We start from the raw sequence: 13,898 nt of genomic DNA, 5'->3' as shown, positions 1-13,898 counted from the left end.
TAAATCTGTGCTGATATCCCCTTCTCCTATTAAGATCAACATGGAATACACAGGGAAGAAAGAATTTAGCCCACAGTGTTCTTTGCATTACTTTAACTATAGAATAGTTTCATACTATAATCCCATTAAAGTTCAATGGTTAAACACATTATGAATGTGCTATTATATGCTGCTTAACTCTCCTAGCAGCAGCACGAGCTGCATGAAATGCATCTCTAATTTTTTGTCAGCCAATATTCATTTGTCACATTAGGAAACAGAGCAGTCAGTATTTGCTGTATCAGACAATAATCACAACTGTTTAGCTTTAGTTTCTTTATTCAAAATCATTTTTATATAGAGAAGTTTATTCCACCCCCAAGGAATCAGTTCTTGGTGAAATTCAGTCAGTATAGTTATGATAAACTCTTAACTATATTTATTTAAGAAAATAACATGTCTATGTCCCTCATACTAGGATAAGGTCTATAAGAAACAAATGTAACATTAGCTACCATATAATGAAGAAAAGACAAAACAATAATCTTAAATTCTAAATATACAGCAAATTAAAAAAAAAATCTTTCTTATGGGTTTTGTCTTGATCCAAAACTTATCTCTTGAAATGTAATGAAACACTAATAAATGGCTCTACATAAGTTGAATAGTTGAATGATTGTGGGAATGTATCTGAAACATGAGAGCTTCTGATTTTTCAATAGAAAAAGTTATACAAAACTTCAAACTACTAGTCTATACTGTTAAAAATCATTACAGTATACAGCTAAAGGTTGGTTACAAGAGTCTTTATTTTGCAAACTATACATAACAGTAAAAAAGAAAATGCATTATACTTTTTAATATTACATAAGATAAACATTAAATTTAGTATTTAAATGTGTAGAAATCAAATGCAAACAATAAATTGATTTTCCTGTCATTTAACTGCAGATGGAAATCAGGGAAACCAGTGATCCCCTGTTGAAATTACACAATCAGTCGTGTAATATTACATAGGTTGTTTCAGTTTTATTGTGGGCAGAAAGCCATATAGGTCTGATATGCATGAAGGTGTTGGAGTTCCAAAACGTCTACACAATTAATTAACATGCTAACATAAATACAGTGATTAAAGTAATTTTCTCTACAGTCAAATCTTAAGTGCTACTCTACACAATAATCATAAGCTAGTCCACATGGTAATTACATAACAATAGAAAAAAATTAAAATAACCCATTTTCTTCATTCCAGCAGCAGTACCTATACTGGTATTAATTTGGTAATTGGGTGTGCTTAGCTATTGCCTAACAGCCTATATTGGTATGCATGCTAAAACCTCTCTATTTCTATTTTTGCAAGGCACCTTACCATACGTTCTCTAAATTTCTGCACTAATAACAGAAAAGGAGTTGAATTAAGATAAAGATGAGAACTATTTTCTGAAATAGAAAAACTAAGTGGTATGATTAGGGGGGGTTTAGAACTGTCTTGGGGAAAGTTCCAGTACTCTTAAGTACAGTAATGTTTAAATGTACTATATTTTACACAAAGTTTTTCAATTTAAAATATTTTATGCTAATCTTCTTGTTAGAGATATAGAAATAAAAAAGGGTAAAATCATCATGCTGCTTGAGTAAATAACGAAGTCTATATGAGTTTGACATTAAAAGAAAAATGAAAAAAAGGACAACAAAAGTTTAGATTTGTAGAATCAATACTTGTCCATGTTTACTGCTTTTGATAAACATCCTTTCAAGAACCTAGACATTTCCTAATAAAAAATATAACTATAAATGCAAACACAAAGGAGGGCCTTACATTATTTTCTCCTATGTGACAGTCACAGCACACCTCTGGTTAAAGGTTTGCAAGATGCTACTTGTGTGTTGAAATTTCTACTGTAATAAGTTGTCGATTCAGGTCATGCACAATTATGAAATCTATTACATGGCCTAAATCACTTGCAAAGTGAAAGCCGCCTTAACATATAATTGAACTCATGTTTAATGAGGCCACCCAAAGTTCCAAACAATATCATTTTCATGGAAGTTTTTAAAAGTTTGGTTGTCCTTGCACATTTATTTTTGTAGTAGCACATCACATTTCCTTCTTCAGGCTAGACTTCCAATGTGTTTTCTTCTGCTCAAAGGCATATAAAAACTCAAAAGCACATAATATAATGATTCTTATTTAAACAAAGAAAGTCTATGACTCCAGCTGCAATATTTGAAATAATCATACAAAATATACACGTTGTTTAGAATCCTTTTGATCTTGGAAAGCAAAGGAATTTTCTATGAGATGTCACCTTTTGAATTTTAGAAAGGAAGAATTCATTGACCTCTAATATTGTCAAATGTATCCATCATGATCGTCATCATCCACATCATCATCGCCTTCATCCTCATCATCATCCTCATCATCAATTTCATCTTCATCATTCATTATATCATCTTCATCATCCTCATCATCTGTCCATTCATGAAAATCACCACTGGCAAAATCGCCTGAGATCTCTAAATCAATAGCTAAAAAAAAAGTGTAAAAATTATACTATAGTAATAGGAACGCACGGTTATAGAACTAGCTGGCTTTAGGTCAGTTGATTTAAATTAAATAATGAGGTAAAGTAAAAAAGTAATACCACTGATATCAATAGTTCCTGATGTTCACAGAAGGAACTACTTTTTTTACACTGTATAATTACACTGTGGAACTCACTGCCACAAAGTTGTTGAGGCCACAAACTCATTAAGATTAAAAAAGGATTAAATATTTATCTGGCGCTCAAGAATATCCAAAGTTAGCATTAATGATAACAATATTTTGGATGGAAATGGTTCAAGCTAATCTCTCACTATTAGAGATCAGGATGAGGCTAATATAGGGGGCAGTTAAATCCACATATGCCTACTGTGGGGTTCCTACATCACCTTCTGAAATACCCGGTACTGGCCTTTGTCAGAGACAGGATACTGGACTAGATGGACCTTGAGTATGATCAAGTATGGCAATTCTTATGTTCCTTTTACTGTGTATATTAGCCCACTGTTCCAGTGCCACGGCTTTTTCTTAGTCTTAAATTGCAAGTATAAAACTTCCATTTTGGCTTCAAATTGTGGGGTGTCAATTTAAATAATTATGAGATATAAGCTACTCTTTAGTGAGCACTTTGATTGGGGTTAAGAGAGAGGTGATCTCTTTTACTTACGTAATTAAAGAATTGTTGAGTTGAGTTCAATAGAATGCTGGGTACCCAACTTGATTTTATCAGGTACTGCTGGGGCTGGTAGTGCTTTATTTTAACTATCCTATTCAGAGCAGAATAAGCTCTATCCACATTACTTGGTAGATAGGCTGTCTCTATTTATAACTATCAGCATGATAGATGCTACAGAAATTAGTGAAATAAATAAATAAAAATAATTACAAATTGACTTCTAAATCTGTGTTGTTTGGTCCCAGTCCTATTGTCACTGAAGACATTAAGAGCTTGACCACTGACTTCAAAGGAAAGAAAGAGTTTAATTCAATAATGAGCAAGAATTCTTCCACTTACCACAGTCTGCAGCACCATTTGTTCTGGAACCTGTTACCTCATTACCATATCTGTCAACACACCAGCACTGCCCTGCACTTCCATGGCATTGACTTGGTTTGTAATACCCATCTTCATCACATAATGGGATGTACTGCCCTATGATACATAAAGATTAAATTATAACATTAGCAGTCACCTGTACAGAATAAACCAATATTCTACATGACACCAGAAGTGAAATAAAAAATAAACCACCATGTCTTATCTCTGTTCAATGTCCTCCCTGATTGACTTACTCTGTTACTGAGGTCAGCCAAGAAGAGTTTTATACGTAATACATTTGCCCCTTCCTCCTTATTCATAGAGGGAGAGCAGATATCAAATATGTGAGCCTCTCTTTGACTGATCTCAAGAATGGATATGCCCAGTCCATTAAGGAGTATCCTCTTTCCTCTTTCAAGCTCCCCATTGATTCTCTGACATCTGCTTCTTACTATACATCAGAGTCCCTGAATGTCATAGCCAAAATCTTGAACGCCATATGTTGACGCCAGGCTAGATAGGGAGTAGCTCAGATGTCTAAATGTTAAGTTCTGCAACCTGTGCTGCCATGGCTTCAATGCTATTGTTACTTAAGCGAGGTAGATCAAAGCTAGTTTGGGTATGTCTACACATACTTCGGACACATCTCTGACTTCAGTATAGATGTAATCGCTGTCAACTATTGTGGTGATTCAAAAGAAAGTATAGAATTCATCGTATTCTCCCAAAGCTGTGTTGATAATGCAGTGCTAAGATGAGCAAAAACAAAAAACCATGTATTTCTGTGACTAAAGTAAGCACCTGTGATTTGAAATATGCTCACAGAGCAAACCTGTGAAGTAAGAGGGCACATTTTTATGTAGTACTTTTTCAGAGTAGACACACTCTTTAAAGTACAAGTATGGGAGTTTTTAGCAATGAATGAATATGATTTTTGTTCTATATATTTATTTTAACAGACACATTTTTTAGGTTTTTCTACCTTGGTAGTCACACTATGTCTTACTGAACTGTCCTAATTAATGGTAGTCACAGCTTGGGTGAAATCTTGTCAATGGGAGTTTTGCTACTGACTTCAATGGGGTCAGAATTTCACCCTGGATCCTAGCCATGCTAGTCATTGGTTTGGATGCTTGCAGTTCTTCAGATTTTTAATTTCATCAAAACAGAATAGTAGTTTTTTAGTGAACTAGGAACCTTAAGCTAAATACTGTAACACTAAAATGTTGATAACAGATTACATTTATTTGCCTATTTAACTCATATTTACAAAATACCTAGGCAAATGGACCATGCAAATGAACCCTTCTACAGAGCCCCACTGAAATTAACAGGTCAATTGCAAGCACAGCAATTATAGAGTTATAGAATCAGAACCTTAATTTTTTATTTTTAAGTAAAAGGCAAAATAATTCTGTAATAATTTTGTCCTTGAAATAATCAGATGTTCTTTGAAGAACTGTAAATGGTAACTAAATCACAATTAAAATGTATTGTCAGTACTGTAAAATGCATGAGATATTTTTAATCAGAGTAATTTAAAACTAACATCTCAAATGGGTTTTTCCTATGTCTTTTACTCCAGCTTTTATAAAGACTGCTAATGCTGAAATTCAGATTTTATATCCAAAATAAAAGTTATGGAAATGAAACATTTTTGATACAATATGGAATTTTTCATAACAAAGATTTCAATTACTTACATAAATATTAGAGTTAAATATCAGCAAAAATGTTAATTTAGGATTACTTAAGTCTTTTTTCCTAATAACTGTAAAAATGTACAGTCTATCAGGGTAATAAAATGGATGTAATATCTTTCAGTAGGTAATGTAATAAAACTAAGTTTAATAGCTTTCAAAAACTTCATAAATTTTGTTGCTGGAATTTAGTGTGGTCCATCTTTGTTGGATTAATATTGATTTTATGTAGCTGTTTCACTAGGGTTATTTATGTAAGCAATAAAACCTTCAAAAGAATGATCTATGGCTCACCTAGGAGCTTCTTTCCTCCTTGCTGCTTCTGAATGTTGCTGAGCTCTGTCTGGCAAGGTGGGTCTGAAATGACATTAACATGTTAAATAGATTACATCTGATCAAAGGAAGAAAGTTGGATGATTGAGTTTTCACCAGTTTTTATACTTCAGGTTTCTTCTAATTATTGCCATTAAGAAACATATACATCCTCCCTTAGTAGATTTTGCATTTCACATTCTCAGATTAGATCTTTCCAAAGCTGCACCTGAGAAAGAGCGTTTTTAACCTAGATATCAAAGCCTGATATATCTAATAAGACAACCTTTAAAAAAAAAAAAAAAAAAAAAAAAAAAAAGAAAAGAGTACTTGCACCTAGCTAGAAAGACACATAAGAAACTGATAGATAAGGGGGAGTTGTGTATGTGTTTGTGTGTATATGTACTCAGAAAATAGGGCGTGTATTAATGTTAAATATTAGATTGTCTAAAATTGCCATGCTCTTTCTGAGGCCATACAAATCATTGTCTCTTGTAAGAAGATCTCCTAAATGTGAACATTTTTAAGGAAACCTTTTCATATGAGACTTTAAGATAAAGCACATGTGCAGTAAACCAAACTGTATATTCATGGATGGAATGTGTATATCATGTTAGCATGAAAGTTGTAAAAGTTATCCCTTAAATATCCCTTTAAGGCAGTTTAGATATTACAGTGTTGGGACCTGTGTAAGAGTACAATGCAACTTCTATTGAAGCCAATAGGAAAACTTCCATTAACCCTCACTGCGAGTAGGATTGGACTTTAACAACCGAAAATAGATGAGAAAATAGAATGTAAATTCAGGGTGCAGATGTGCAGTGAAGGAAAAAATGTTCTAGAGCTAGATTCTGGCCTCAGATGTAGGTAATTCTATTAATATGTGCAGTTAAAAGCAAGATTGACCAACTTTCCTTTAATAAATATATTTCCCAAATGTTTTGATACCAAAGGATATGATCTATATCATAGTGGTGACAAGAATAAGTAAATGAACTCATTCTATTAATACAGTAACTGAGTCACCACTTTCTCTGTTGAAATTTGTAGGATTTTGGTTCTACTATGGCAATTTAAGGCCCCAATTTTGCAGACCCCTGTATCCACACACAAGCTGAAGGACTGAGGCTTAGAAATAACTGAAATCTAACTAAATAATTAGAGATGGCTCTGAGCTGCAGAATATGGATTCAAATTCTCAATTCCCCAAACTTCCGGGTTATGGTTTGCTCGATTCTTCAAAAACAATATTTAATTTTCTGCGACTATGAAACTTATCTCTAAAAAGCTAAGTCAGAGCACTACAGGCACTTCCTTGGAAAAAAAGAAAGCCGTGAATGCATGTATACTACTGTACAGAAAGATAGAGAATGAAGGCTAGCACTTCTCTTTGAACACTGCATACGACATATAAGAAATTACAGGGTCACTACTGAGGCATTTTCCTTTCGGAATCAGTAGTATTCTTGTGGCATGTAGTCTGAGGTCAATGGAGCTTGTAGGACAGATGACATGGAGTATGCTTTTAGCCTAGATTGTCCCCAAGGCAATATCCTATGAAATCTCAAATTCAATCAATACTAACTTATTTAAATAAACAACCTATCATGCTTATTTAGTGACAGGGTAGCCTCATGTGTGGTATAGAAGCTATATATATCAGGAGCCCTTTTGTATTATTCATGAGATCTGATCTAACAGAATAAATACAAACTGGAATCCAATAGCGACCTCTCATACAGATCAGGCTGTATTTACTCTTGGCTTTACATTTCAAATCACATTTTAAATTGTATTTTAAGAAGATACATATGTATGAGCTTAGAAAGGTTGCGGTTAAAATTCTAGCCCCACTGAGGTCAATGGGCGTTTTGCCATGGACTTCAGTGGGGCCAGGATTTCACCCTAAATATGCAAGGATTCAGTTTGGAATAAAATCCCTAAAAACTGCCTCTTCTTCTAAGATGCTGCTCACAGGGATCTTAGAGCAAGAAAGAATGTCCAAGGGATGTATTTTCTCTGGAATCAAACATTGAAATTCTCTGGCTCTGAACCCAGCTAAACTTCTGACCATCACTGGATGTTTTCTACCTTTACAGGAACAGTCAATGAACATTATCTTGTATTTTAAAATACACCTCTACCCTGATATAACGCTGTCCTTGGGAGCCAAAAAATCTTACCGCGTTATAGTTGAAACCGCGTTATATCGAACTTGCTTTGATCCACTGGAGTGCGCAGCCCCGCCCCCCTGGAGCACTGCTTTATCGCGGTATAGCCGAATTCACGTTATATCGGGGTAGAGGTGTATAGCCATTTATTTTTAATGGCTTCTGATTTTGAGAAATGTTTTTATGGGAACTGAAGCTACTCAGCACCTTGCGGATATTTACCATCTTTCAGAAAAAGTTCCGCTATCAGTCATGTTGGTTACAGATATTAACTGTTAACTGCTCATTTTTACCACTGTTATTCCTCATGTTTTATATAAGTTTGAACTATAACCCTTCAGAAATTGCTTCTTTCCCACACCTAGGACTTAAAGACAAGGGTCCAGATATCTAGTGATTATTAGTAACATACACAAGTATGGTTAAGAGTAATGTCTTTTAACTTCGCTAAAAGCTGCTATATCTCAGACTTGTTATTGCATATGGTTACATCCATTTATTTTAAGTGTTTGAAATTCTGCTGTCCATACAACTGAGATAATATTGGGGAAATGGAAGAAACAAAGGGTGATACACAACTTCCAAAAAAGATGGGTAATGTGCTGAATGAGAAGGAACTTGCCCAATAAAGTATATGTATTGAGCTCTAGGGAAAAAATCCGAAAACAGGAATACAAAGATACACATATAAAAGTTGATGCAGGGCAGTTTTAATATTATGTACTGAGCCTAAATAATCCTAATCACTTATCACAATAGATCTAAAATGAATAATTAGAAAATATGAAATACCACTAAGCAATAAGAAAGGTAACAGTATGGGTAAATTACTTACCTGTAATTCTGCTTCTCTGAAGATATAATCTTGCAGGATTCTCACTACTGGGCTTTAGCTTCTTAGTACAAAACTGACAGATTTCTCTTAGCAGATAAAGCTTTCCAGTCCTAAAAGAGTGGTAGCAAGGTAGAGCTTGAGCTGAATCCCTATGGGCTGACACATGCCACCCTTGCCAAGTATAAATGCTGCCATCTTTATCTTTCAATCAGTTCCAGTGAGTGGGAGGCAATACTCCCTCAGATTCCTGGACTGATTTTAACTCAAAATCAGTAGTGTTAGCTTCTGTAAAGACTAAGGAAATGTAGGATCATTTCTTGCATAGTCACTGTGCTGGTGCTCCTCTGGAACAAAAGAGAACTGGGCATCAGATGAGTCCTGCTCATCTGAATAACAGACCTCATTGCCCTGATCTTCAGCCAGCTCTCATCCAAACAGTGGAGTGGTCTAGATGACAGGATGGTGGTGGAGTGGCCTGCATTGTGGTAAGTGCTCCATGAGCCACTAACACTAGCTGTGCTGAAGCTTTTAATGCAAGAGGAACCTATGTTGAGGCCAGGGCTTCCTGTGCCAAGAGTGCTGACCCTTGAGGCATTTGCATGCAAATATGCCAAGAGAGCCTACCCTGCCAACACAGAGAGAGGGAAATATTTAAAAATGAGTACTGTGGGCCTTGCAGAGGATTAGGACAGATTATGTCCAATTTCCCAGTTTATACTGGACTCACTATTTCCCCCCATCTCTGCTTCAAGTGCATTAATGCAGGGGGAATGGGAAATCTGGAGACCTGTTATAGAGTCACCTGGAGGGAGGGGCTTCAACAGAAGTGCATCAAGGAGTTGCCAGAATACACCTTGTGCTTCCTGCCTTGGCCTCCTGTAAGGATTTTCAGCTCATTCAAAGTACATTTGCTTGTCAGTGATGCTTGTTGGAGCCTTTCTGTTGTTGACACAGGGTATTTTGGTGGTGAGACCACTCTGGTGTGCATACTGATGCTGGGTCTGGTACAGTAGCACTAGCACTCCAATCTGCTCCTCAGTTGTCTTGGGGAAGTCAGGCTTCAGCTTTCAGGGTCTACCTTTTGCTGGACTTACAGGAATCTCTTTAGGTGCCTTAGTAAAGGCTTGAGGTGTACATCACACTTCTTCAGTGCCATCTACAAATATATAAGACCCCTACAATCTGAGGAAGATGACATAAGAAAGATGGAGCTCAGTCTTTGTCATTCTTTTGTACCACAGACTAGGTCTGAAGACATTACATGGTCTTGCATCTTCCTTACTTACTATATCCTGCAAAAGAAAAAAAAAAGGGTATAAATGCATCGAGAGATGCACTGGGCTAATAGACCGAAGTGGTAAGCAGCAATGGAGAGATACTGAGGTTCCTAACAAACTTTGGCATTCTAGCATCTAGATTCAGGCACTGGTGCACCAAGAGCACTGCTGCCATAATGATGAAGCACTGGCAAAAAAAGAAAAAAACAGTCACTAGAATGTCCAAAAGGCCAAAGACTAGCGGTGCATCAGCATTAAGGTGGGCAATGAAGCATTAAAGCAGGTGTCAAAGCACAAAGAAAATAAGTGCTAAAGGCAGGTGCTGAAGCACTTAGATAAACTCAGAAACACTAAACCACCTGGCCTAGAAGCAGAAGTGAGACCAAGAAAAGATATGATAAGCATCGCTGAGATCCAGAGGAGTGTTGGCGCAACAGTAAATGTGCAGGGAGCACTTTTGCTGCTCAAGAAGGAACTGACTGGAATGTATGGAAGGCAGTGTTAATAATCAACATGGGGTGGTGTGCAAATAGCCACTAAGAGCTAGTTTACTATCTACTTTGTTTTTACTTTCCTCAAGGGCAAAACACCCCCAAACATCCTACGGATTGGGGTAATCCCACTGGATTTGCACTAAGAAGTTGAGACCAAGGAGTGAGACTCCTGCATAGATGGTAGCTTTAACAACTTTGTCTTAAATATATATAGGCATTGAAGCCTTTGTGATATATTACATAGGTTGCATTCTTGTATTCACTTTGAACACAATCAATAGCAGTTATCAAGATCTGTACACTGTGTATTGGAGCTGTAAAATTGCACAGAAAAGAGCTACAAAGATAGCTGAATACAGAGAGCTGGCGACATGACTTACAACTTTTTATTAATGGAAACTTACTCAATGAACGTTACAAGGACAACATTAATCTTCTCTACCTAATAATTCTATCACAATTAACAATTAGAGAAATATTTAGATTATGCAATCCAGCAATACAGAAAAACACCAATACATTACAAGGCTTAGCATAAAACTGAAATTTTGAAATTTACTATTAGAGGATTGTGTGGCTTTGTTCATTCTAAGGGGAAACAATTATGCATAAAAGGGCTAATAATAGGTAGCTGACAAAGAGAACAGTGACTCTCTCATATTTAGGTCTGGCAATGGGAGGAGAAGACAGGTTTTGGTGGTAGTGTTAATTTTGGGAAGGGGTGCATGGAAGTGTTCTAAATGTTCAAGGAGTTGCCAGAACTGAAATTTCACATCATTACTGGTGTTGAGGCATTATATGCCCACTCTCAGCCAAGCTGCTGATAACACCAGCAATCTAATCTCTTTTAAATCAGCAGCTTGTTGTGCCATCATAGGCAAGGGGGGGGGGGGGGAAACGAGGGAGGAGGATAAAACCTTGTGATGGCCAGTCCCTTTGCTGGATTCTGAGACAGGGAGAGAACTCTCCACTAAATGCTGCTGATAGGTTCGACTCCATTTTTAACTTTTTTATTACTATGACTAAGGTACATATACATCAGACCCGGATTAGCAGTATCCTGATCAGTTGTTTTTATACACAGTGTCTATAGAGTGTAGACTTCAAAACTGACCATAACTATCCCATGGAAGTGCCCTTTGCACACAATGGGTGAAAAGTATGCTTTATACATACATGAGTGGTCCCCAAACAGAGGGGCATGCTCCCCGAGTGGGGCATGGCAGGGCCCAGGCCAGGCCCCATGAGGGAGTGGGACGGGAGTGCCACCCAGCCCTACTCTGCCCCCAGCTCCACTCCGGTCCACGACCTAGTCCACAGCTGTGGCCCTGGCTACGTGGCCCTGCTCCCAGCCCCTGCTCTTGGTCACCAGCTCCCGGCCCCCGCTCTCAGCTGTCTGTTCCCAGCTGTGACTCCACTCCTGGGGAGGGGGAAAACACATTCTATTACTGGTAAGGGGGGGTGTGAGAAATAAAGTTTGGGGACCATTGATATATACAGTATAAAACTGGCAGGAGAACCAATTGGTAGAAGAACAAAAAATTGTGATAAATTTGATCTTACAGGTTGTAACATGACTGGACTTTTTCAGACAACTGAAAAAATATGCACCCCTCAAAATATTCATAATTTAATCTAAAATAACTGTATTCTTTAAAAAGAACTGGTTATGTTCTTTAATAAGCAACTTGAGATGGAGGATACTTCATTTATTGAAGCAGTACACTACTTCTAAAAATGAAAAAAAAAAGACAGTCCTATTAATAAAGCAAGAAAGATTGTTTGGAAGATGAAATCTTGACCTTTTGCACTAGTTAGTTGAATAGTTATCAATATGCTTATATTTGATAGCATGTTTTAAATAGGAAAGAAGGCAGTTAGCCAAAATATATCCCCAGAAGTATCCTTATTTTTGTTCTGATTTATAATTGAGAGTTTAAGAGTCTGACCCTGCAATGTGGTAAGAGTCTTCAACTCCCAGTGAAGTCAGGTTTAAGCCTTAATAATGAACGTTAATGGGACTTAAGTAGGGGATTTTCATAGGCATAAATGACACAATTGTGCACATAAGGTAAAAGTTTCAGAAGTGCTTCAGTGAGTAGGAATAAAAGTCCCACTGAAAGGCATTTTCAACTTACTTTCAGTGGCAGTTAGGTGCCTGACCGCCATTTGTTCCTTTGAAAACCTCGTCCTAAATAATCTTGCAAATAAGAAGCTCAGTGGATGCATTTCAATTTTCTGTTCCGTTTCAGCTAAGAAACAGTGAGCAGGCTTTTCAAAAATCTTATTCTAATTCATTTTTTTATTTTCTAACTTATGGAATATGTCATTCAGATATAAAATTGTTATTTGAGTTTAATTTAATTTACATTAGTGGACAATTAAGAAAGGATTGACTCTAGATATTTTGAGCTACTATTTTCTTAACCAAAGAATTTCAAGAAGTTATCAAGAGTTTAAGCTAGGTCCTGAAAATCAGTGGCTTTATGGCCCAATGAATGCAAATAACCTTATGCATAACATTGAATTTCTTTCAGTTAAAATGTTATAACCTGGTAGTAAAAAAGTTAATAAAAAGTTAATTTTATAATGTGGGAAAAACGAGAGAAAATTAATGCTAATAATTTTGTCCTTTTATTTTGGTCCTTCTCTTTCCTCTCTGTGGCGGTTGGTAACAGAAACAATGCTTCTATCAAAGCATTAATTGCTCTTTTACATTTTATTTAGAATTTCTTGACTGTCAGCTAAGTTTCTCCAGCTTAGCTTGGTTTTTAGCTTTCTTTTTCACTTTATATTCACAGTGGCTCAAAACCTTTAAACAAATTCATAGCATAGCACTTAAGTGCTTGTAATTCACTATAAACTTTTTAACATGTTCCCAAAAGATAAAACAGTACAATAAGGTCAGTCAGCATCTGCAAGTTATTCTCATCTTTTACCTTGCTGTCTCTGGAAGCAGTAGCACCACTCATTGTTAGATATCAAACTGTCCTTGTACGTGTCACAAGAATTGAAGAATGCCTTGGTGCACTGTTCATTCTTGTCAAGGTAAATGCTTCCAAGCTCTGACTGGTCTAACAGCAGGTCATAGTTTGTATCAAGTCTGTTAAACATCCAGCCAAGGGAGTCCTTGCAAATTGGCAAAATGCTGGTATCAAATCCTAAGAGGTAAAAATATAAAGAAATCAGATAACAGTAAAAGATACAGCTGGTGCTAAACTCAGCCAAGGAAAGAAAGTGCTGTGTCATGGATATGGCTTTACTGGAATAGACACAGTACATAAATAGTGAATGTTATTGATAGCCTGTGTATAAGTAATATGCTAACTTTATAAAAAAAAATCAATAACTTTATCTGTTAAAAATTAGCTCCCCAATCATGCTCAAAGCATTCAAAAATATGACCCTTTCCCCAAAATTTTTATACAGGAAACACACATTGGAGAATAATAAATGATCTAGAGTGATTTTCAGGAAAGTAATTCTCTTAAGGGATTTTAATGACATCATAAATCAGGGGAATGGAGCTCGAATCGTTTGTGATGT

At 36.3% G+C, this 13,898-nt stretch overlaps 1 protein-coding gene across 2 annotated transcripts in view; it reads right to left on the bottom strand.

The window, feature by feature from the left end:
• Positions 1-770: 770 nt before the first annotated feature.
• The window catches only part of SPOCK3 (SPARC (osteonectin), cwcv and kazal like domains proteoglycan 3), a 396,496-nt gene continuing 383,368 nt past the window's right edge, over positions 771-13,898 (bottom strand). Inside the window, exons 8-11 of one of the 2 annotated variants that reach the window (XM_054030790.1) lie at positions 13,292-13,513; positions 5,558-5,620; positions 3,540-3,677; positions 771-2,508 (exon numbers count right to left, since the gene is read on the bottom strand). In XM_054030790.1, the coding sequence (XP_053886765.1) occupies positions 2,333-2,508; positions 3,540-3,677; positions 5,558-5,620; positions 13,292-13,513 (599 nt within the window). In that variant the 3' untranslated portion in view covers positions 771-2,332. The remainder of the gene's footprint in view (positions 2,509-3,539; positions 3,678-5,557; positions 5,621-13,291; positions 13,514-13,898) is intronic. The other variant, XM_054030791.1, reaches the window with a different exon arrangement.

The sequence above is a fragment of the Malaclemys terrapin genome, chromosome 5 (genome assembly GCF_027887155.1).
Source record: "Malaclemys terrapin pileata isolate rMalTer1 chromosome 5, rMalTer1.hap1, whole genome shotgun sequence".
Classification (NCBI taxonomy): domain Eukaryota; kingdom Metazoa; phylum Chordata; order Testudines; family Emydidae; genus Malaclemys; species Malaclemys terrapin.
Note: the sequence above shows the minus strand (reverse complement) of the source record. Positions and strands in the feature narration are given on the sequence as shown.